Here is a 25,831-nt window from a genome sequence, read left to right on the forward strand (position 1 = left end):
GGTTTGCAATATGAATGAGGCCCAGGCATTTTGAGACCTACCATTATAACACATCTTTCTTATACAAAAAGACATACAACTTATACAAAATCATGATATCAGTTACAATACACATGGAATTGTTGCTTTCATGGCAATCTAAATGAGGGGGGAAATAGCATTAGTTATCAGGCCAGCTCCGTTTTCGACCTTTATGTGTTGCTCGTGCCTGAGTCTATATGTGTACAACTTGTATATGTAGTCTGGGTCTTGGAGAATTAACATTCCCTAATTACATGGAGTCAAGCATGTTGTCAGCACACAGTCCCTGTGCAAACAGGCACAGCTAATGCATAGAGGGTGGGGGAGGAGACAGCAGGTTCAACCTCAGCTCCCCTCCACATATTCACTGAAAGATAATGTGGCAAAGTCCAGCGAAAAGCCAGAAGTTAGAAAGGGTTAGGAACTGCACATTATATGAACCGTATGCAGACCTGGTGCCAGAGGTGAGCTAGACCAGTTCACCACTCTTCCTGCTGGGCCCCCAGAGCAATTTCAGTGCTGCAATTGTGGTCGTCACCCACCATGTTTAATTAGTTCAAATGCACCAGCCCTATGCCTATAAATTCTTACAGATCTATTTTATAGGTATAGGTAACCACAGAACTTTATGATGTTTAACATCTAGAATCCCAATGGGACCAGGACTATAGACAAGCCCTGTTCTGGTCGCGGTGGGTGAGTGGCGTTCTTTGGTGACACCGTGCCAAGGAACCCATGAAGTCTGGCGCCAGCCCCTATTATAGGGCTGCTGCAGAAAGGAGCATTTGCATCAAAGCTACCCCACCCCACCCCTTTGTGTAGGAATACAGTATCATCATATTTGCAAACTTTTTTGCTGCCGCCACCAATAAATGAGGTGGACTGGGAATGAAGAAACTTAGAACATAATGCTGTCATGACGTATGTTAAGTATATATCTACATATTACACAAAGAAGAGAATTTGACACAGGGATAGAGGTTTTGGCCATAGGCCCATGGTGCATGTCATGTGTAGCCCTGACTTTAGTTTATGAGAGGTCTTTTAGTAACTGGGACTTGGAAACTGAATCTCCTTGGTAACCTGATTCTAAAGGTGGGTTTTTCAACAAAATAAATCAGGATTCCTGGAGGCCCAAGTCACCTCCCAGCTGATCATGTCTGCTTCTTGTAACTTCTCCTAAGCTGCATGCGCACAATACATTTAAAGCACTCACCCAGCCCCGCAAGAATGTTGGAAGCTGTAGTTTGTCACTCGCAGAACTACAATTCCCAGCACCTTTAACAAACTACAGTTTGCAAGATTTGGGGTTTGTGTGCTTTCAGTGTACGGTGTGCAAACAGCCCTGGTCACTGATACATTATTTTAGAATGAGATTAGCAACAAGGGCAACACACTGTACATTTAAAGCACATGGCTTCTCCTAAAAAGTCTTCTGAACTTTTTAGTTTGTTAAGGGTGCTGAGAATTGTAGCATAATCCTTTCTACCTGTGAACGTAATCCTTTCTACCTTCCTATGGATATTGGCATGTGCTTAACTTACCAGTAACCAGACACAATTGAAGTAAGCACTTTTAAAGGTTCTTTACATGATATGGATTGGAGCAGCTTGCGTGTGGACCAGCTGATGTGGATGTGAATAAATATGGACTAGCTGAAATATCAAGTAATAAGAAAACAATTTCCATAAAGTTCCGGACATTTTAGCATATATGGTAGATTGTGTCAAGACTAAACCAAAACCTGTAAGGCCACAGCAAGAAGTGATCTGTCTGCTTCAAATGTTATGTCTAAAATGAAACTTCCTAAGAAGCCATGGCTTGGATCTTGAAACTCTGTGAGCAATAAGTCAAATGAAAGGATCTTCCTGTTGGCAAGAAGCGAAGGTGGGAGATGTTGATTTTCACTGAAGCCTCCTGAAAATCTTGCCCAGAGGTTTGGGGAACAGTCTGGAAAAATGTGGGAGTGTTGCAGGTGGCTGCAGGTGAAAGGAGGAACTGATGTAATCTTCTTGCTCCATCTCAGTTGTGAATAGCATTAACCTTCTGCTAGAGACTCTCATTGTTTGTCAGTTTCTGTTTTAGGAGGGTGGCTATCATCATCATTTTTTAAAAAAGCCTTGAACCATAACCATGTGCCCTTTTTACAAATTTGTGATGGTGCTTTTATATTGACATTTAGGTGTGCTTTTTTTGTGAGCTGTCTCAAAGATCCGGTTGAAAATGCAGGTTGAGATATCATTTTTTCCAAAGACAAACAAAAACCAGGAAGTTCACAAAGAAGTATATGATGTAATAAGTAGGGAGATAGGCACCTGTAGCATTTATTTAGTGTGAGGCCGAACTCCATGTGACAACAGTCACATGCTTGAAACAATAATTCCAATTGCTTTGGGACTTTCGAACCCTATTATACTGACACCTTAATTTGTCTGTGCATTTGCTGTGGCTGGATTTTGCTGTGGTGTTTGTTTTGAGTCTATAAATGAATTGTAACTTTTAATTTAATGTTGCCATTACCAGTTTTCAATATAATGATTGTTTGTAGCTGAGTTATCGATTTGTTTGGAGCCTTACTCATTTTTACAATGGACTTAGCTGTTGGTTGGATCTGTTGTGAATACACACCGAGTGCAGTAACTGAAGATACTTGACAAGCACAGCTCCCCAATCCCCTCTGCTGGCGGGCCTTGTGATTCAAGACCAAGACAAAGGTGATCCATGAAATGGAAATCACTGTGATAAAGAGCTCAACATTTTACATACCTTCGATGTGAAGCATAATTTCCGGTAATATGCCCAGAGCCATCACAACCAGGTGTGGGACACCTAAAAGAAACAAGAGAGTCGTTTGAATAGCTTGTTTGGTAGACATAAAAGTTTGGGAGACATCAACTGCTCCATCATCAGAAACATTGGCATTTGCCCAGTTGTGCTTGCAGTGGAAATTCCGTAAAGCCTCTTTCACTGAACGTTTGCCAGATTAAGGCCTATATGATTTTTCCAGTGGCCAACCAGATGGGAAGCCCACAAGCACGAAATGAGTGCAATAGTGTTCTCCTGCTTTTGTGCTGAAAATGCTATTAATCACAAGCATAAATGTGCTTTTTTCTAGGTCACCCAGTGCTGGTTCCAGGTTTGGGGGTGGGTGGGGTGTCTTTTTGACAAGGCAGATTAGCAGCAGAGACTCCAGGGTTTAGAGTTGAACTCCCTACTGGTTTGAGTTTCTTGGAAGGTGCCTGATCATGCCAGACCTGGCAATCCCCTCCCCAGCCATCAGCTTCTGGATATCTTCAGTATCAACAACAAATGTCCCGAGTCTCTGAATTTGCAAATCCGCAACAGGAAAAGGACAAGATCTGCACTGACATTAGTGTAACAACGGCAACATTACATGCTAGTCGTAATATTTCGCAGGTGATTAATGTACATCGTCGCAGCCAGGCAATGAATGATGTTGATTTAGCCAGGAAGATTTCTTTACAAGAGGAAAAGTCCTTCTAGCAAGGCAGAAGAAAGCTAGGCAGGACAAAACAACAAAAAAGTATACTGCCCTCTTGTGGGCAAAAGCCAAGATTCATTATTATTATTATTTTACTTGCCTAATTACTTAAAAACTTTACACCGGATTGTCAGACTTCCATAATTTATAGAAAGCTCAACTGCTATGATCTTTAGGAAATCACCATTTTAGAGCCTAGAGAGTTTTACTGCCAACAAACAAATAAACCCCCAAAGAAATCCTAAACAGAAACAAGCCTGAGATCTTTCGAATCCTGACAACTCTCTAGTTTAATAACTTGTCCTCTGGATTTCTAAGTCTACTCTGTTTTTCTGCTCTTCTTATAATCACAAATATTAAAGCTTGAAGGCAGCAAGTTCATATAGCTGAGGTTTGAATTTTTTTTTTAAGCCTACTGTGGTCTGTCTGTTCTTCCTTCCTCTTCTCCCTCCCTCCCTCCCTCCCTTTCTTTCTCTCTTTACATACCCCACCCTTGTCAGGATACAAAAATAAAGCGGGCAAAGTACCCCTTTGCAAAGCCGCATGCAGCATTTGCTGAGCAATGGAGGCGGGAGAAGGAGCTCACCCCACCCATAACGTGGCGTGACATTATTAAATCACGCAATGTCAGTTGGGGCTTGTGTCAAAAGAAGTTAGGCTCTGCGACCGCTTCTCACTTTCCCTGCCATGTCCTGTCGTAGTGTATAATGCCACAGCGCCATGTAACACGCCATCACAAGACAAAGCCACCCAGCGGGACAGTGATCTCCCTCACTTTTGGCAGGAAAAGTCCTGTAGGCCCCGACTATGGCACGGTTGCCATGGCGATGCCACTGGTGTGACTGCTCTTTGCTTCTCCTCCCCTCCTCCTGCAACACATTTTTATTATTATTTTTAAACTCTCATCTAACACACATTTTTAAAATCAATGCATGATTTAATTATGGCTTTCTAGCTCTTTAAGGCTGTGGTTTACCCTCCAGTCAAGAGATTCTTTCTTTCTTTCTTTCTTTCTTTCTTTCTTTCTTTCTTTCTTTCTTTCTACGTTAAACACACTTTTCGGAACTGGAAAATGTTTCAATTAAATCTCAGAGAAGTCTCGTATTTTTTTTTGCAAATTCCAGTGGGTGGCTGCCGTGCAATTCCGTTTTGCAGTGTTCCTATGTTCTGCAGCACTGGATGTAAACTTCTGTGTAATTCAGAATTATCTCAGGTTGTTGTTGTTGTTTGCGTGTGTGTGTGTGTGTGTGTGTGTGTGTGTGTGTGTGTGTGATGTTTTAAAGACCCAAGTTTCCCTCCACCATACTAACCAGCAGCATTTCTGCCGAGTGGAACTTCCTTTGCTAACAAGCTGACAAATCTGACACTGACCTAGAGGGCAACTTTTCATTAAATAGCAAATCGCTCCCTTCTATAGTATTAAAAAGGAGGTAGGGGGAGGAAGAGATCACATTCATTATCTCAGTTCACGACTCATTTATTAACTTGGTATTAGATTAACTAGATTACATTTCCCCCACAAATTTTATTTTCAGGAGAAAGAATGGTAAGATGAGTGATATGTACCCCCATTCATACAGACACTGCTTCCAACAGCATTCTCCTGGGCTACTGACAGAATGAATTATGTTCTCCTCACCTCACTTTGGGCTGAGTTAAGAGATTGTGACAGTGGGAAAAGAGAGAATAAACCTATGAACTGAGGAAGTGGTCAACAGACAAGTCCTTTCAGAAGCACTTTATGGTAACATATTGAGGATTCAAGTCTGTAAGAATGATCTTGAAAGCACTGCTTGCTACAAAGGCATTTTAAATTGAAAGCCTTTCTAGGTTTGTTTTTTTTAATTACTCAGAACTATGGAAAACTACTTATAATAATGAACTAATTAAGATGTGCCTGCATTCACATGACAGCAATTTCTTGCTATTGTTTGCTGCACTTATGAATTGGTGAAGAAATATTAAGAAAAAACAAGTTAGTGCAAAATAGGATGAAACTTTTAATAATATATACCTATATTTTATGCAAATATCCCAGGATTGGCACACTGAAAAGAATACTGGGACTAATTTTGTGATGTGCATCATCAGTAAACACAGGTAAAATGCTCAGGCAATGGATAGTTAATCCATTTGTGGTAGAAAAATTAGAACTGCAATGGGTTACCCACCCACCTCTATCAGTGCCTTGACATTTAGACCCAGATACTGTTGTTGGCACCTGTCTGTTTCGAGAGACAGGGGCACAGTCAAAGTGGAGAAAATATGGCCCCAAATTACCATCAAACCCAGAAAACAGGCAAACTCTGCTAACATAGCTAGGGTGGGAAGCAACTGTTCCCCAAGAGTGCATTTCCAGGAAAGAGAAGATGGAGCTTGAAGGGACTCAGTCTGTAAAAACACAGTTATAGCCAAAACACATAGCAACTTCTCCTTTGACACACAAACTGCCATTCTTCCTCAAATACTCAAATGTGGCATAGGATTGACCCTAAGACTCAATTTCTGCAGTTTGGAAGCCTAATAGCTCAGATAGTGGGATGAAAAAAACGTTGCAAGCACAGATTCACATCACTGTTAGAATAAGCCTCTGGCATGGATAATTTAATTGTCTCAACCCTTTTACTTTGCCTGGATTGCCCCTGTGGGGTTTTAGTTTTGTTTTGTTGTGAGTTTGTCCTACAACAGCTCCACCAGAAGCTGAAATCACCACTAGCCATGCTGCATTCACTGCAGAGCTGGATTGAATTATGTCATGCCCAAACTGTGATTTAGGCCTGTGGTGGTGGAACCTAGACATGACTTATGCAAAGACAAACAAACTGCAATTCATGTCTCCCCAAAAGGCAAGTGGCAATGGAGCTCAAGTAAACAGACTCTCCATAACTAACACACAATGGCTGAAGGTGGAGGGATCTCTGATGAGAGCTCCTGTGGTTCAAACACAAAGGCTGAGTGCTTGAGAAGGAGGCTGCGGAAGCTTCCCAGCTGGAGGAGGTAGCAACATCAGCAGGCGAGCAAGGAGGAAGAGGTAATGTTAATATATTATCAACATTTCGATTCACTAGTATTTAGAGACAGACGTAACATGAAAGCAGAACTCACAGCACAATTAAAGTGGCAGTGCGGTGAGGTCTCTATACATTATCTATGTTTCTAGCCTCAGACATACTAGAAGGGAAAACATAACGAGTGCTACTCAAGCAAACAACACATCCGCCCGGGGCCAGCACAAGACATTTTGGCACCCGAGGTGAACCACAAAATGGCATCCCCCCACTTTGCCAGGGAAGAAGGGGTGAAGATCTACATCAGGAACAATGGGGCAATAAAGATCTACATCAGGATCGACTGCCCCGTGGATCCTGCCACCTGAGGCAATTGCCTCACCTTGCCTCATACGTGGCTTGGCCCTGCATCTTCCTCTCATTCCAATAACACTGTGGGTGATATGGCCATCAAGCTTATAAAAGGCAAAAGGACCTTCATAAATAAGTGGAAATTCAGTGTGCCAGCTAATAAGTCATAGGGTGATGGGTACCAAAGGTGTACCACGTAACCATACCTTGGTGTAGTGCTTTAGAACCATTGGTAAATCAAGGCAAATACAAAATGCATTGGAGTGGAAATTTTGAGTGGAAAATCACAAAATGAGCTGGGATTTAGTAGAGGAAGATCACTGCTCTTGATCCCATTGAAGACCTTGCACAATTTAGGCAAGAGTACTTTAATCCTGTTAAGGATTAAACACCATTCGGTGAGGTTACATCATGTCTTTTGAACGAAGTGACCAAGACATTTGAAACAGCAGCTTTGACTTGATTCTGTTCATACATGTAGGAGACCAGGGAAGGAAGACTACAAATTATTCTGTAAGAAAAAAGGAAATAAGAAATATCGTCCTATCGCATGGTACTTGAGTGCCTTACATATAAGGATGGGGCTTTTGAAGCTGATCTAGAAGGTATTAGGAAGCCAAGTCACAGCCTTAAGGAGACGTGAGATGATCATATCGTCAAAAAGTGGGGAGGATTTTGTTGCAGGGATTCTGGAATGACCCAGAAGAAGGATAATAATGCCAAGGAAAAAGCAACTGTAATAGCAAGGCAAGAAGATTACCAGGATATGGGCAAGGATTTTAGCTACAGGTAGAGAAAGCATGAATAGATTTTGCAATTGAAACTGAGGGAAAGAAATGAAGAACTTTTCAATAGCCTGCGCTCAGAGGGGAGAATGAAAGACTGAACTGATGTTTCACAGAGACAAAAGATAATCATTGATTTTATCTGATATATAGTTGGCGTATTAAGACTGTCAAATTCTCTAAGTGGAAAAAAATAGGTAGTTCATTACCATAAAGTTGTATCAGCACATAATTTTTCTATAGATGTAAAGTTTAAGGGGAAAATAAGATGCTGAACCATAAAAAACTGAAAAGGTAAATAAAATATTTCTATTGCAATTTCTACAAACAGACAGTACTTTTCAAAGCTTTGCTTGGGTTGAAGACATTTTACATCATTCAGATAAGATTGCGTGCTTAGAGGTGTAGAAATAGGCTGCTGAATCAGCTATGCGGAACAGAAGGAAAGCCAAAGGTTAAAACGGGAATCAATAATGAGATGAGGAAATGAAAATGATTTGTGCAGCAGAAGGAAAGGGAAGGAACACCATTATGGAGTCATGGAAAGTTAGTCAATGTCCTCAAACAAGAAACAGTGGAAGACAAATATTCTAAATAAATAAATAAATATATTGCATTTATCAGTTACCTCACAACCATTGTTCTCTGGACTGATTTGGGAGAGATTCATCTCCAAGTCCCCCACTGTGAAAAAGTTAAGATGGCAAGTTCTGAACCAGTCGTTTCAACATTTGATTTGTACACTAGTTGTAGATTTGATTGTCCACTAGTTATCTTGCTTAAAGCAATCATAAGGTGTAAAGAGTTTTGACAGAGTTTTGATGTGAGAAAGCAGGCAGTCAGTGGTAAAGAGGTTTTTTTTCGAGTCTCCTGGAGCCAGCCAGCCAACCATACTACTTCTGTGGGTGAATTATGGGGAAAGTTAAAGCCTCATGTGCTCTTGATGCCACAATGCACTCAGCTAACAGGAATATAAATGGGGGGAGGAGGGGCAGCCAGTAAAAATAGAGGGGAGGGGTGAGAGATCTGTGGGATGTGGAAGAGAAAAAGAGGGGCAATATTGACCTGTGATGATGCAGAGAAGACAGCCTAGGGAACCTTGTGTAATTAAGAAAAAGGGAGTAGTTGCAGGATGAGGCGTCGTGCTCCTCAGTCCCTGACCAACCCCATAGAATTAAAAGACAACTGGGACTGGTTTGGATCTTGACAGCTCCCCTTTTAAGGCATAGAAAATGAACAGATCTTATAAAATAATAAATAAACAAACCTCCATGTTTAGAAGCACTATGCCACCGAATAGGGGTGGAGCAGCAATAGGAGAAGGCTATTGTTTTCAAGCCCTGTTGTAGTCTTCCTGGGAGGTGACTGACTGAGCTCTGTAGGAAGAAGGATGTTTAACCAAATCGACCATTGGTTTCCTCCAGTAGGGCTAACTTTTATGTTCTTATGGGATTTCTTAATGTTTGAATGTGGTGGGACAATGGGAATGAATTTGTTTGCAATTCTGCTCAGCTTTGTATGCAAATGCCAACTTGGGGAGGGCACAGCTTATTGCTGAGGGACTCTTAGGGCACTTCTAGACTGTTTCTATTTGCGAGACGAGAGGGATTTTGTCACATACTGGCAAAACCAGGTTACGCAATTACAGTTGATTGGGGGGACGTATTGTGCAACAAACCAGCTTCCATTAGAAATCAGCCTATTGCGATAAGAAAAGCAATGGGGAAACACTGGAAAGTGTGGGATAACGCTTGCTTTAAAGCAACGTCACCTGCTCTCCCTGCAAACAAATCAGAATGAATGCTCAATAAACAGGTTGTCTTTAAATCAGGCATCCCCAAACTTCGGCCCTCCAGATGTTTTGGACTACAATTCCCAGCTTCCCCGACCACTGGTCCTGTTAGCTAGGGATCATGGGAGTTGTAGGCCAAAACATCTGGAGGGCCGCAATTTGGGGATGCCTGCTTTAAATCATGTCTTTAAAACATGATTCAGCAGAAGTCCACCTACTCCTTTAGTCCAACACTGGTTAGGATGCGCTGCATCATTTCTTTGCTTCTGTTGGGGCATCGTCTCTGGGCTCGTCCATTCTTGCGATTGCCTTGTGCTTTCTACCATAGGCATGGATCCGAGGTGTTTTTCATTTGCCCTGCAGCTTTCCCCAGGAAAAACCGCTGTTTACCGCTGAATCGGAACAAGTGTCAATCCGCAGAAAGCCTGATTGACGTTTGTTAAGACTGTGCAGTAAACGGTAGGTATTCCTGGGTAAAATGGCAGGACAGACGAAAAACCTCCCAGACTTGTGCCTAGAGATCACAATCTGCATGGCAATCCCTAAGTGTTTTTACCTTAACTTCCTTCTAGCTATCCTCTCCTCAGCAGATGTACACAAATCTTTAGAGTATGTGCACAGATCTCCACAGTGGATACGCACAGATCTGTTGCAGGGGGCTGTGTACCTGAGTGCGTTCCCCCATTCAGGAGTGTGCAGTGACTACGTCTGCTTTTGGCACACCTACTACTGGCATGAGACCCCCAGAGGGTTAGCCAAGAATGAATGTAGTTTTTCTTTTAAAAACTGTTACAGGTAGGTAGCCATGTGGGTCTGAGTCAAAACAAAATAAAAAAATTCCTTCAGTAGCACCTTAAAGGTAAAGGGAGGTAAAGGGACCCCTGACCATTAGGTCCAGTCATGACCGACTCTGGGGTTGCGCGCTCATCTCGCATTATTGGCCGAGGGAGCCGGCGCATAGCTTCAAGGTCATGTGGCCAGCATGACAAAGCCGCTTCTGGCAAACCAGAGCAGCACATGGAAACACCGTTTACCTTCCCGCTATAGTGGTTCCTATTTATCTACTTGCATTTTGATGTGCTTTCAAACTGCTAGGTTGGCAGGATCAGTAGCACCTTAAAGACCAACTAAGTTTTTATTTTGGTATGAGCTTTCGTGTGCACAAAAGCTCATACCAAAATAAAAACTTAGTTGGTCTTTAAGGTGCTACTGAAGGAATTTTTTTATTTAAAAACTGGTTAGCCACCCCTGATTTAAATGAATGTGCCAGAAAAGTTATAAACATACAGAAGTGCAGGAAGGGAAAGCTCCTCAACAGACAGAAAATCATAGATACTGCTATAGCTTGCTTATTCCTGATGAATGGCATATCTCACACAAGAGCACTTATCTTTAAAGGTGTTCTGAGAGAACAAGCTAAGACTCCCTGCTGGGCTTCAAACTCTTTTATTGGAGACTGTCAAGGGGCAATGTAATTAGGTTACCTACGAGCAACTAGTGGGCTAGTTTTGGTCAGGGCTTACAGAGGATGTTGCTCTATTTCTTCTCTGTTGCCCCCCCCCCAAAAGCAGCTCAGAAGTCCCTGTTACAATCTCTTCTGGGTACAGAGGTGCTAGCTTTCGAGGGCGATGGGGGGCAGGGACGCTGCATGCGCAACGTTCAAGAGAAGCTGGGGTGGAGCCAAACATGGCGACAGCGCGGCTTCAATGGCTGGTGGCTTCTGCCACTGCCACTGAGTGGAGGCTGCTTTAACCCGCATTCTCCTCAGTGGCAGGAGGAAGAGGAGCCAGGAACTGAAGCTGTGCTGTGCTTGGCTCTGCACTCAGCCTCCTCCACCCCCTGATTTTTTGGGACATTGGAGAGGGGCTTGGACCTCTCTCAAAAAATACTAGGGAGACCAAAAGAGCTTGGCCCCATGAGTTGGCGCCTCTCTGGGTAATATTCCAGAATACCCTGTTGAGCAGATCATGAATTACCTGTTTGGAAATATGTTTGAACATAATACTGTGAGGGCTTCAAATTTGATTGTGTAAAGGCCTAGAAAATTAGGAAGGCTACATGCCAAAATTGGGCCTTTTAGTGGCTTGCCAAGACCGTTTTGTGTTAACTTGGGAAATGTTCCCTGTTATCTTCTGTTTTACACATGTAATGTACATAATATTGTTTTGTTATGGCCTGGATGGGTTTTGACAAATAAATTGATTATTGATAGAGTCAACTAATATTCCTAAGCACATGTAACTTGGAAGAAAACAGCAATGAGTCTTATGGAAATATATTCCACTAAAATTAGTAAAACTCATGGTAAACAAAATGGAATAAATCTATAGTACAGAGAGTACTTGAAAAGATTTATTTGCATTATACATATATGTGCAAGATGGCCACAATTAGGGATTTGCAGTGTAATCCTGGACATGTTTACTCCTAAGTAAGTCCAACTATATTCATTCAGGTTTACTCTCAGGGAAGGTGTTTTGGAATGAACCTTAAGCTTGATACTTTTGACAAGCAAATCAGCAAATATATTTACAATGAAAATAGATATTACGGTAACTTGACTAGATAATACAATTCATGTTATTTATTAAATAATTTAGAAATAATTTAGTCAAAACTCTCCACTATGACCTGTCCATCTTCAGTGGCCCTGCATGGCATGGCATAGCTCATAGCTTCTCTGAGTTATTCAAGCCCCTTCGCCACGACAAGGCATTGATCCATGAAGCTATGGTTTTCCCAGTAGTGATGTATGGAAGTGAGAGCTGGACCATAAAGAAGGCTGATCGCCGAAGAATTGATGCTTTTGAATTATGGTGCTGGAGGAGACTCTTGAGAGTCCCATGGACTGCAAGAAGATCAAACCTATCCATTCTTAAGGAAATCAGCCCTGAGTGCTCCCTGGAAGGACAGATCGTGAAGCTGAGGCTCCAATACTTTGGCCACCTCATGAGAAGAGAAGAATCCTTGGAAAAGACCCTGATGTTGGGAAAGATTGAGGGCACTAGGAGAAGGGGATGACAGAGGACGAGATGGTTGGACAGTGTTCTCGAAGCTACGAACATGAGTTTGACCAAACTGCGGGAGGCAGTGCAAGACAGGAGTGCCTGGCATGCTATGGTCCATGGGGTCACGAAGAGTCGGACACGACTAAACGACTAAACAACAAACAACCACAAAAGAATATTATGAAAAATTGTAAGATTAACAGGTTACATATATTAATAAAATGTCATTAATTGAATTGATTTACCGTAGGTTCCCATTGTGAATCCCATTGATGCCATTACATCTGAGTTATTAGGTCTACATATTTATGTTTTATTGTTTAATGAGGTGGGACACTAATTAGATTCATCTTCAGATGTACAAGTACAGTGGGATTCCTGGTTGAACAGCATTTTCCATGGCTATGTTCTACTTGGATATCTATTGGGATCTGTGTCTTAATTTAGTATACCTATTTGTGTGTATACTAAAGAAACATAGCACTGGTACATGAGGGTATGAGCTGTACTGACCTGTAGCTGATTCTATGTTGAATGGAGCATGGGTATTAAGATACTGGCAAATGGCTTAAACTCTATGCTTTGTGAGTATATAGTGATCTTGGACAGGTTTTATAATATCTGACTGTGACACTAAAGTCTCAGCCTGAAATATTTATAATGCTGAGAGACTGAGAGGGTGACTTTTCATTCTGCTTAAACAATAAAATCTGGAACGAGATACTAGTGAGATGCTTTGATAATACTGTAGACAGTAAGCCCCAAATGAAGCAGGGCTTTGTTTACAGCAATTTCTATTTAAAACCAAGTTTAATCACGACATAACAATCCAACCTTATCCATTTAATGCAAGCCCCGCTAAATTAAGTTAAATTTACTCTGAAGAAAGCGCACACAGGATTGTAGTCAAAGTAAATAAAAGCGTCAGTTTGAGGGCACCATGTAAAAACTGAGTAAGTTTGCAAAGTTTTAAAGGAAAATAGCAAGTTAATTAATGCTGCAACCCTATGTACCAGTATATTCTTGGAGTATGTCCTACTGAGTTTACTTTTGTGTAAACACGTGTAGAACTGCTCTGTAGCTCTTGGCTGGCTTTCAATGTGATCACCTTTCGAGATGAAATCTTAATTATGAAGTTCTTGGAAACTACAGCCACTTCACACGTGATATGTTTGCTACACAATCAGTATGGTGTATGGGACAATAGTTAATTTTGATATAATTATATGAGTTCAGTATCTCCTATATGTTGGTATCTGGTCTATAGTTTCTCTGTGCAATGAAGTTACATAGGAGTATGCACCTCTAATTGTCCCTGTATACCGCCAATGCAAGGGACGCGGGTGGCGCTGTGGTATAAACCACAGAGCCTAGAGCTTGCCGATCAGAATGTCAGCAGTTCAAAATTCTGCGATGGGGTGAGCTCCTGTTGCTCGGTCCCTGCTCCTGCCAACCTAGCAGTTTGAAAGCATGTCAAAGTGCAAGTAGATAAATAGGTACTACTCCAGCGGGAAGGTAAACGACGTTTCTGTGCGCTGGTCTGGTTCGCCAGAAGCGGCTTAGTCATGTAGCTGTACGCCGACTCCCTCGGCCAATAAAGCGAGATGAGCGCCGCAACCCCAGAGTCGTTCGTGGCTGGACCTAATGGTCAGAGGTCCCTTTACCTTTTCCTTTACCACCTATGCAGAGGCAAGGGCACATGGTACCCCAACATAATGCAGCTGGGCCAGAAGCCTTGTCTACTAGGGTATTGTGTGGGCACCACCATCACGTGTGAACCAGCCATAGTACTGATATGCTGCACTGGGATCTGGGCAGGTGGTGATTGCTTTTAGATATTTGTACTTATAATCCCATGGCCTAAATAATAGATCAGTTATACTTCTGAATTGCAAAATTTGTTATAAAATCCCTTTCAATTTTTTAAAAAAAATATTTAATTTTCAGGTATTGAAATTTACAAACAATTGTCAAACAACCAAAACAAAAAGAGAATTCCATAAATCCCTCATAGACTCCCCCCTACCCTTTGCAGGTCCTTATGTTAATTTTTTCCTCCTGCACCTTCTCTATTAATCATTCCAACCCTACTAATAATTTTAATTACTTAAAACCCCTTGCAATTTTTGAGGCATCTTAATATTACAGTAATAAAAACCCAATTTATGGGGTTGGGTGGGTTTTAAAGCTCATTGCAGGGCTTGGATGGGGATCAACAGTGTTCGTAACATTGGTATACACACAGATTGGTAGAGGGGGCATTTGCCTATTCTGGCCACATGACAGAACCTTTATTTTCAACCTGAAACTTATGTAGGCTCTGTTCAGAGTTACAGATGAATACAGGAAGGTCAGTAGGGAAAGGCCAGTGGGTTCACTCACACGCCATCTGTCCATGCATTCATACCCATAGATATGGCATAAGACAGTGACTAAACTAATTACAGTTAAGTTTTGTAGAGCGAAAACAAATGCTGAATTGTTGAGTTGTCATGGAGGAAAAACATACTGCGTACTGCAGTGGTACAGCGTTACTGCACTAGCTCTGCGCCTTGGCTCAAATGTTGATATAATCCACACTCCAATTATTCATAGGATAATTGTTTTGCTTGTTGAACCACACGCCCATAAAATTGTCCACAATTTGGGTTCTAGTACAGAAGGCATGCTGCTGGACTATTTAGCAGGCTGACAATGGCAGAGCCTTCAAGGTGGAACTACGTACTAGCAGAAGGCATCATACGCCAGGGAGTGGGGATAAATGAAGTATTAACCACCTCTTTCATTGGACTAATATTCATTATTAATTCAGGGCAGTCAGATTCCATGTATTTGAAAAACCGAAAAACAGGGTTTAAAAACTTCTCTCTCACCTGATATACTGAGAAATTCCAAAATTCAGCCTGGCCTGGCAAATTCTTGCAGGCAGGTGACATCACCATCTGGATCAATGCACAAGCAAGATCCAGCATGAGAGGGGTTTTTTAAAAGACACTTTTGGATCATTTATCATCTTCCCAAGAGTATTCTCCCAAATCAGAATTAATGGCTTCTGGAATCTGCCACCAGAATGCATTTCCCTAACTTAGTGATTTTGTGAAACTCATCTCAGTAGGACATGTGCACAAAGTAATTTCTTTCTGTGATGATCAACCACATAGTTTTAGTCTTTCTTCATCCCCCTTCCTGGTTGCTGACTTTTACACGCATATTGAAATAACCTCAACACAGCACTAAATCTGTGGGCCACCAGATTTCTGTGGCCCTACATGGGTGCCCTGGTGGTAGGATTGCAGCCGGCAATTGAGATCCACAAAGAAACCTGACAAATATGAACAAGGCATTTCCCATTAGTCTCTTTTTCTTATATAACTCCCAGCACCAACTGCAGGAAGGGCTGATGACAGCTAAATCAATATATGTAGATTTCTTTTGTTGCTGAAGAATAAAATGATAGGTATCAAAGTACTTTCTGGCACTTTGGATTTGATTAACTGAGCAGTCTCATTGCAGGAAAAAAGGCAATAATAGTATTTAGCTAGTTATCAAGTTAAACCAATAGTACATACTAGCTAAATCATAGGTGAATAAATGTATAATACCCTTTGATTAGAAATTAATCAAGTGCCCTGCCTTTTATCTAACCTGTGCAATTGGGAAAGGAAGCAGGGCATAAAGCTAGATCTACTCTAGTTTGGATACATGCGTGTGCAGCATGCAACAAAGACTTCAATGGACTTTAAAGGTGTGTTCTGTCACATCTGCACAAGTTGAAAAATAAAAACTATACCTAGCAAGAAGAGTAGTTCTCCACCAAATGAAAGGTGAGCCATATTTTATTCTTATTCAATTAGACTGTTCTTTACATAATATCCTATCATATTTTGCCCTTTCAAACCTCTAACTCTAATACAATCCATTCACCCAGCAATACATTTCTGTGAAAAATCTGCCTGGCCTGTTGGATTTATTTTGCCTCTTTATGTGCTACCATGCACCCTATATTAAACATTATCAAATGTTTTATAGCATATGAACTATAAAATCCAGAAAGCAGCTTGGCTATAGAGTTCATATATATTATATGCATCAATATTCTCTCGTGTCTTTCTCTCTCTCTCTCTCTCTCTCTCTCTCTCTCTCTCTCTCACACACACACACACACACACACACACACACACTTTATACAGGAATGGTTGCTTCTGAGTACCAGATGTTGTTATGCATATGCAGTTATATCACAGTTGCACTGCATCATGGACTCTGTAATCTGCAATTCTATAAAAAAAAATTATTCAGAAGCTGGAAGCCTATATAGCGTATAATGCAATTCAACTGTAAAACCATAAAGTGTTAAAGTGTCCTTTAAAGCCCTAAACGGCTTCGGCCTAGTATAGCTGAAGGAGCATCTCCACCCCCATCATTCAGCCCAGACACTGAGGTTGAGTGCCGAGGGCCTTCTGGCGGTTCCCTCACTGTGATAAGTGAGGTTACAGGGAACCAGGCAGAGGGCCTTCTTGGTAGTGGTGCCCACCCTGTGCAACGCCCTCCCTTCAGATGTCAAGGAAATAAACAACAATCTGACTTTTAGAAGACATCTGAAGGTAGCCCTGTTTAGGAAGTTTTTAATGTTTGATGTTTTATTCTGTTTTTAATCTGTTGGGAGCCACACAGAGTGGCTGGGGAAACAATTATTATTATTATTATTATTATTATTATTATTATTATTATTATTATTATTTTATTTCAGTGCTAAAACAGACAAAGCCTTTTCAAATGTTTAATATAGGAAGCATGGCAGAATGTTAGGAACTAGTCATAATCTGACAGAAACTAAATAGATACTAGTAAACCCTTCACACCATCGGGAAAAGGTAATTCTGAACCTACTTAGATGATCGTTTTCAGAGGCTGATGCTTGGGGAATATCATTTGGCCCCATGGGGCCTTCAATGCAGGGTCCCTCAGGGTTGAATTCCCTCCTCCCATGCTGTTTAGCATCTACCTGAAACCACTGCGTGGGGTCATCTGGAATTTTAGAGTATGTTGTCAGCAATGACACATAGCTCTACTTCTCCTTTACATCTGTAGGTTGGGCAGTGGATGTGCTGGTAATGGGAGTGGACTGGATGAGAACCAGTAAACTGAAGCTCAATCCAGAGAAGACCCAGGCGCTGTTAGTGGGCAGTTCCCTAGACTGAATGGATGGGAGGTGGCCTGCTCTTGATGGCATTACACTCCCTCTGAAGGAAGGAACAGGTACGCAGCTTGGGGTACTTCTGGATCCACTGCTGTCATTTGAGGCTAAGCTGGCCTCGGTGATGTGGAATGCCTTCCATCAGCTTCAGTTGGTGGCCCTGTTGCATCCTTATCTGGACAGGGATAGCCTAACTACTGTTGCCTATGCTCTGGTAGCCTCCAGGTTAGATTACTGCAATGCATTATATGTAGGGCTACTTCTGAAGTTCAGAAATTTCAGCTGGTGCAGAATTCAGCTGCCAGGTTGCCTACCGTGGAAAGATGGTTTGAGCAAATTACGCCAATCCTGGGCCGACTACACTAGCTGCCAATTAGTTTCCAGGCCCAATCAAAGTGCCAGCTTTGACCTATAACGCCTTAAACAGGTCAGGACTGCAATACCTCAAGGACTGCCTCTCCCCATATGAACTGACCCAGATCCTGCACTCATCATCTGAGGTCCTTCGTCATGTGTCCTCTCCACGAGAGGCCCAGAGGGGGGCAACATGAGAATGGGCCTTTCCTGAAGTGACTTCCCATTTGTGGAATGCTCTCCCCAGGAAGCCCTGGTGCCATCATTATATATCTTTATCTATCTTCCTCTATAACCAGGCCTTTGGCCTTTAACTATCTGTGGTCTTTTAGAAGTAGGGTGGGATGTTTTTGATGTATTTCTCTTTCCTCTCGGTTTTAATGTATCTACTGTATGTATGTTTTATTGTCTAGAGTGCCTAGAAGAAAGGTGGGGCGAACCAGGGCTTGCTCCAGCTGGGCTAGAAATGAGAGGAGTGGGAAGATTTATTCCTCCCTGGTAGTTTTAATTAGGGCCCCTCGAGATGACCTATTAATTGAGCATTCTTTCCGAATAGCTTGCACAATGCTTACATGGTGGTTAAACTGCATCTTGTCTTTATTGAGCATTCATGCTGATTTGTTTGCAGGGTGATTATATGAAAAGGAGCATTGTCCTGCATTCATCTAATTTGCTTACAGAGTGTTTATGTGTCTTCCTGTATAAACCACTGAACCTCTTGGGCTAGATCAGAAGGTCAGCAGTTCGAAAGCACACCAGTGCAAGTAGATAAATAGGTACTGATGTGGAGGGAAGGTAAACGACATTTCTGTGCACTCCGGCTTCTGTCATGGTGTTCCGTTGCGCCAGAAGCGGTTTAGTCATGCTGGCCACATGACCCGGAAAGCTGTCTGTGGACAAACACCAGCTCCCTCAGTCTGAAAGCGAGATGAGCACTGCACTCCATACTCGCCTTTGACTGGACTTAACTGTCCAGGGGTCCTTTACCTTTATTTGTTCATCCCACACTTTTCAATGCATTACCCTGTCACTTCTCAAGCTGCAAAAAGACTTTTTTTGTTTTGTTTTAAGTGGATTTGGTGTGGCAGGGTGACAGAGCATATCAATCCATTTTAAATGCACAAATTTAACATACTGGTATGTGACTGAATCCTGAAATTCCGGGGGTGCTCTAAGTTATGGTGCTGATATTTTACTGAAAATTGCAGAGAAGCTGGCAGAACAGTTTGTCAGTTGATCAATCTCATCATTTTCAATACAGATCTGATTGCTGATCAGATGTGGCAATGAAATTGTCTCTTCCTAACAAATCTTCAGAATGAAGGAGTAGGTGGTTACCTTCAGGTAATAAACCAGACAGGCCAAAGAGTGCATCTTGGAATACCCAGAGCTTCTCTTGTTTCTGCTACAAATGGAAGAATAAGATTTTCTTATCTTTTTCACTATGTTCCTTTCTGAAAGTGGCAGCATTCCCCACTGGAGCTGGGAGCAGTGACAAGTTGAAGATGCCCAAATATAGGTTCAAAGAGCTCCACACTCTCACCAGGGAAGCACCAGTTCTGCTACAACACTCATAAATATGAGGTAACTGGGCTGAGATAAGAAAGCCACCTCTCTCATTGATGAGGTTAGAGGACTGAGCCTATCTCATGGACATCTTAAATATCTCATTTGCAAGTGATTAAAAGCCCAGACTCCCCCCAGTCTTTTGTCCTCCAGGACTCTGTTGCCAGTCCTTTATGAGCACATTAAAAATCAACTGCATATTGGATCTTTGTTCAGTATAAGTGATGGCATCCTTAGCTCTAATGTCCTTTAGGTACTTCTCTGCAGAATTAATCAGAGTTTTGATCAAAACCACTCAACTTTTTGGGAACTGGCTCCAGATGCCCGCAGTTGAGATATGAAGTGTTATTATAATCTAGCACTATGCTATCCTAATTTCAAATCTTTCACCGAAAACAGGACACTAAGAAACCTAAAACAAAAATGAACACTAAGGTTTGCATTTCCTCCTTTCACCAAGTAAATTTATTTGTTCTACAGGGAAATAAAACCGACCTGAAAATCTCACGTATTGAAAGCGCACCTGTTTTTATCTGCTCAACAACTGTTTACTACAAGCTCAATAAATATTCAAATGTTCTGCACCAGAAGGCCAATAGTTCAATTTAAAAAACATTGTTTTAATGTTATTGTAATTCTAAGGTCTCCACAGCTTCCCCTTTAAAACACAGCATCCCAGACGCTCTCCTACACCATGGATGAATAGCATGGCATCCATAAGGGCTATGAATCTCTGCCTAGTCTGTGCCTGCTGTGACATCACAGCAATCAGCAACCTGGGACAGGAAAATGTCTACAGCCTGTGGGTTATAGTCTGTGTTAGTGTTCAATATCCACATGCCATAAGAAGCTCAGTAGTGTATCAGTAGCTTTGTTCAATGTCCTCTTATATTCCGGAAACTTCTGTCTGCAACTGCTAAGAAAACAATTTAAAAAGAAAAAGAGAGGCATTAATTATCTTACTTGAGTTCCTGCGAGCTTGTGGCCAGCATACTTCGAATACTTTTGTCAGCCAACGGGCAGCCAGACAGACTGTAAAACAGGTTAGGATAGCCATGTAAGTCAACCTTCTTTTAAACTAAGACCTTCCAAACAAACACAACGTTAATAATAAATAAATAAATAAATAAAAATTGTAATGCAGAGAAGCGATGGAGCGGGCAAGTGCTGCAATACTGAATTTTGTAACACAAGTTAACCCTCTGAATATATTTAGGTATAAAGCTTTATTGCTGGTGTTATCAGATTTTCTCCCTAATAAGTTTGTAGGTATAACAACAAAAAAAGCATTAGTGATCCGTGGGTTAACTATCTGAAAAAGTTTTAGGAAATTTTAAAAAAGTTTTAGTAGTAGTTTTAAAAGAAAAAAGACGTTTATACAACACACAAATCAGCATGCTCTTAAGATCAACGTTTATTACTCAAAGGGTTAACACATAGTTCAACATTTTTACTTTGACAGCATTGTTGAGGTAAGCTGAAAACAATAAATCGAAAAGACAGAATCCACCATGAAAAAAATGAAGTCACACCTTCTATGTGAGGCGTAATTACCAGTCACATGACCACTCCCATCACACCCTGGTGTTGGACATCTGCCACCAAACAAAAACAAAAAACAGCCAAAATAGTAAGTATGTTTAAAAAATACTTTTAAAAAGTTTCATTGTTTCCAGTTTAGCTACAATGTCTGCAAGGGCGGTTTAAGCATCCTACCGAAAAAGCTGCAAAATGAACAGAGTTCAATGAAAATGGCGTATCAGTATGACATAGCATCATTAGGGACAAGCAGGTACCATGTTAGCTTCATCGCTTAAACTTAACTGACAGTCTGAAACATTTATATGCTGCAAAAGCTGCATGCTCATACTGCAAGGCATATAGGCATTTGTTTATCCAAGTCAGAAACGAAAGAGAGAGAGAGAAAGGTTATAAAAGGAGTAAAAAATAATTTCACCTCACATTATGCTTACGTTATTAAATCCTTTTTATTCTCTTTGCACTGAGGATACTTGGGCTTAGGGCTTGGGATCGTGACTTCGCCAGGGTACCTTCGTTCTTCTAGCGCCTCTTGGAAAGGATCTAAGTCTTCTGGCTGCAGGCAAGGATGAAGATTAATCAGAATTAAATAGCAGGCCATAATGAATAGAGGTATGCCAATGAAATGTTAACTTCTGGGCACAGGACTTATTTGCCTTTAAGTGTCATCCCATTCACTTCAGTGGAGTAAATACTTTCACATATGAATTGGAAGCCCTGCGCCTTCAGCAAATCACTACTTTGGAAGGATTGCAGACTGCATCCTCTATGATGAAGTGAGAGGAAAAGTCTGCATGAGCGTGCGATTCTAAGTGCATACTGTATTTCATTGCATAATGGTCGCATGTTTTAATGCTGATTTTTTTCCTTTCAAAAAAAGGGCTGTGTGACTATTATGCCTAGGAAAACTCGAGGCACAACCATTATGCGAGGAAAAACCTGAGGAAACAATTCTTTATTAACGAACGTACTTATGTTTCTGTTGCTTATTATTTGCTACTAACAGTTTTTGGCGCAATCCAGGTCTCTCATGCATCACTCATTGCAGCTTCTCTCGCCCACCCAATCCCCTCACACCTTTGGCTGGTACAGAGAATGTGTGCTGAGAATGCCCCTGCGACTATCATGCGGTGAATCCTTTTGGATCGTTTTAGGGACCGAAAAAGGGGTGTGCGACTGTTATGTGGTGGTGACCATTATGAGGTATTGGGGCTTCTTCATAGGCTACCACAGTAGTGTGGTAGCTGCTCAAAGTTCATTCCATCTGTTGGGAGCTTCACGTTGCTGCTATCACTTGTGCAAGGCGGTCACTGCATGGATTGGTCCTATTGCATAGAAGTCTTTGCATCCTGAGCTACACACAAAGGAGAGGTGTGCATGTATTTTATTTACATGCTGCAGCTGCAGTCCCAATCCATGAGATGAGATCCTTACACAAAGTAGCTACACGGAATGGTTGCCATATGGAAGTCATGTTCACCTGCAACCAAAAACTGCCACTTTTACTTTTGAATTTGGTGGTGTAATTTAGAATGTGTGAAAGGGAATTTATTGCCGATTTAGAATTCACCTTCGTTTATTCAAATGGCTTGTGTGGGAAACTCCAAAATGTTTGAGATGTCAAAACCACAGGCTGTTTATATAGATGTTTGCTAATATGGGGCAGCATGGAGAAATAGCCGAGAATTAGAAACTCTGAATGTAGGTATAAGAACTTCTAGCATGCTGGGGTGGAAATTGTAATATGCTTGTTCTGTGAAGTTGCTCTTTTGGGTATCAGTATCAACCACCCTCATTTTATGAATAGTTATGTACAAAAATCCACTGGGTTTTTTTTTTGTAGAATGAACATATGTGAAGACTTTACTCTCCCATATATAATATATTATCCAGAAAACACAAACATAATTAACAGAGTCAAATAATTAAATATCCAAACATAGTATTTAATATTTCATAGTTCTATGCACAAATGCCTCAGTTCTAAATTACTGTTCCTACTAAGTACAGTTTGTAGGTTAGAATTCACAGCTCTTCACACATTGAATCTGGAAATGTTCAAATTAATGAGCTGAGATGCTTGGACACAAAAATCCCTGTAGATGGCGGTCAAATAAAAAATATGAAAGTTCTGCTTCTGCTTGCTTTGCATATACTATCTTTTATGTATTTTCTCCTATTTTAGTGATAATGTATACAAAGCATATTCCATCATGTCTCATTTAAGGTCCGTCCCCCCCCCCGACAAAAAAAGAAGCTGTGCCATCATTTATTGAACGAAGATTGATATGACAGCAGAGGACAAGTGCATATAAGATCAGGCAATCAGAATGTACCATCACCAAATTCCTTGACACTAAAGTCTGGGACTGTAAGATCATGTCTATATTACAGAAGCTTGACTATAAATTGTGCTAGGGAAAAGTTAGAACCTAACAAAAGATAAACAGCATAATCATAAATAAAGCAGCACCGATGATTACCAAAAGCTTCCTTTCTGAGCAACAGTTGAAAACGCAGCACATTCTACCTTTTTTGTCATTTGGAAATTTGTAATGAAAATATAGTAACTAACAAGATACTTCGTCTTCTTTCTTTACTACCACTTTCAATGTCTGCAACGTCATCTATGTGACATGCCTTCTGCTCTGTTAACAAAACAGTTTCTATATGTGTGCATTCCTTAATATCCCTGAATATGACAACCAAAGTTCATAAGCTAGGCAAGTTAGTTGCACTAAATTGCAGTCCGCTGTGTTCATTCTAAATTGAACTTAGATAACCAAAGCATACCTTGACTTTCTGCAAGGGAAATCGGAAGGATATGGAAAACAAGCACATAATTCGTAAAACAATTTCTAGTTAAAAGATTTGATCAGATGTCAACCATAGCCTCTTGTGAGTAAATCATTTCCCCACCACCGCCACCAGTTCTTAAAAATTCAATGGATCAAAGCATGAAAGAGACATACACTGATTTCTTTTGAATCATCTTCATCTATCCTACTAGGCTTCATTTTTGTGTAGTCCACCGGCAAATCCCAGCAGTCACTCTCGCTCAGCTGGTAACACCTGTTATTCATCACAGCCTGTTGTTGTGGCGACATTGGTTCTAGGGGCGTCAAAATGGTGCAACAACCATCTCGTTGCCGCTGCTTGTTCAAACTCAAGTCTAACGTTCCATTTTCATCAACTTCCATATCAGGGTTCTGTTTAAAAACACACACATGCCAAGGGTATAGAGTTCAGTTTGTTGTTATCAATTATTTCCCATCACATACAGAGTTATAACCAAAAGGAGTGCTCCATTTACAATTCTGCTTCCTGGCAACACTGCTGTATAATAGAAAGAAATCTCTGCAAAAATTTTCTTGTTGCAAATTCCGCTGTCTTGATTTTAATTCCTTGACATGTCTAGTTCTTTGAGTTAACAACTATATGAATCTGATATGGCCTGGAGTGCCTTAATTAGGTGAGCAATCAACAACAGAAGCTTAAACGTTAAATATCACCAAACCTTTCAAATGCTAGCAACTGTGGAATCAGAAAAGAGAAGTTTTAAGTACTAAACAAAAAACATACCATTCTCAACCAGTAACACCAACAGGCAGTTTCACGGGACTGGCCTCCATAAGCCTCTTTGTACTGTGCTTGCCACCTCCATATAAAGTGGAAATGTATTCAAACCACACAGACACCCCATCACAGACATTCAGTGATAAACTGCCTTTACATTCTACAAAGTCCTCCTTTATAATCATCTCAGCTTGGGGAAATGAAACTGGTACTGACATTCCCTGCAGCGATTGAGGAAGTGTGCCGGGAAAGTGAGGCATTTTCTTTCCGCCTTTCTACCTTTTCTTCTCCCGCTTTTATTTCTTTTTGCAAGTGAAGCAAAAATATTACACACACACACACACACACACACACACACACACACACACACACCTTCGAACCTTTGTTTTCCTAAAGCCAAAATGCACACACCAATTCATATTTTAAGAGAGAAACACCTTTCTTCCAAAAAATCTTATTTCAAGCGTGGCATGAAAGGCTCTGCTTCCTCATAGTTATAGCAACCTGCTTTACTCAGAGTAATAAAAGCTTCCAGAAGACACTAAAAGAGAAAATATTTTCCCCATGCTTATTACCTAGAAAAATCATACATCACAATCCTGCTTGGACACTGTTTTTAATAGACTAAACTTGATTATTTCCTTGATGGTGATTTGGTGTGGCATTTACCTTCCAAGAAGTACCATTTTGATTTTAATAAAAGGGGGAAACAGTGGGGAAGGGGGAATCCTCTTTTAACTTAAAAAAAATAAAAGAAAATGCAACATCTCCCAGTGATCTTACTTAAATATCTTCTACCTAAACTGGATTAATATTACATGCCAGGGAAAAATAGGTTTTCCTCTCTTCTGTATAAAAATACAATGAATTGAAGTAAGATGAAAACAAAAGCTTTCTCCTTTTCTCTAAATTGACATTAATTATTTCTAATAGCTACTTTTGGGCTACGCTGTATTATCCATTTATCTTTATCTCTTGTTAAAGAAAATTTCTCTGCAAAAAGCATAATATGTTTGCCAGACCCAAAGTTCACTTACAGCTTCAAAAACTTGGTTTGATTCACCCTCTGAGTGTTTGTTTGTATAGCCATCTAGTGGTCTCGTGAAGGAAGCATAGTTTTTCTGGGAAATGG

The 25,831-nt window shown here is 40.9% G+C and overlaps 1 protein-coding gene across 2 annotated transcripts in view; it reads right to left on the reverse strand.

Annotated features, from left to right (window-relative positions):
* MYT1L (myelin transcription factor 1 like) overlaps positions 1-25,831 on the reverse strand; it is a 104,518-nt gene that overhangs the window by 13,928 nt on the left and 64,759 nt on the right. For both annotated transcript variants that reach the window (XM_060272462.1, XM_035109921.2), the window contains exons 12-15: positions 24,096-24,332; positions 21,558-21,679; positions 20,548-20,616; positions 2,788-2,850 (exon numbers count right to left, since the gene is read on the reverse strand). In XM_060272462.1, the coding sequence (XP_060128445.1) occupies positions 2,788-2,850; positions 20,548-20,616; positions 21,558-21,679; positions 24,096-24,332 (491 nt within the window). The remainder of the gene's footprint in view (positions 1-2,787; positions 2,851-20,547; positions 20,617-21,557; positions 21,680-24,095; positions 24,333-25,831) is intronic.

Source organism: Zootoca vivipara, chromosome 3, assembly GCF_963506605.1.
Source record: "Zootoca vivipara chromosome 3, rZooViv1.1, whole genome shotgun sequence".
NCBI lineage: Eukaryota > Metazoa > Chordata > Lepidosauria > Squamata > Lacertidae > Zootoca > Zootoca vivipara.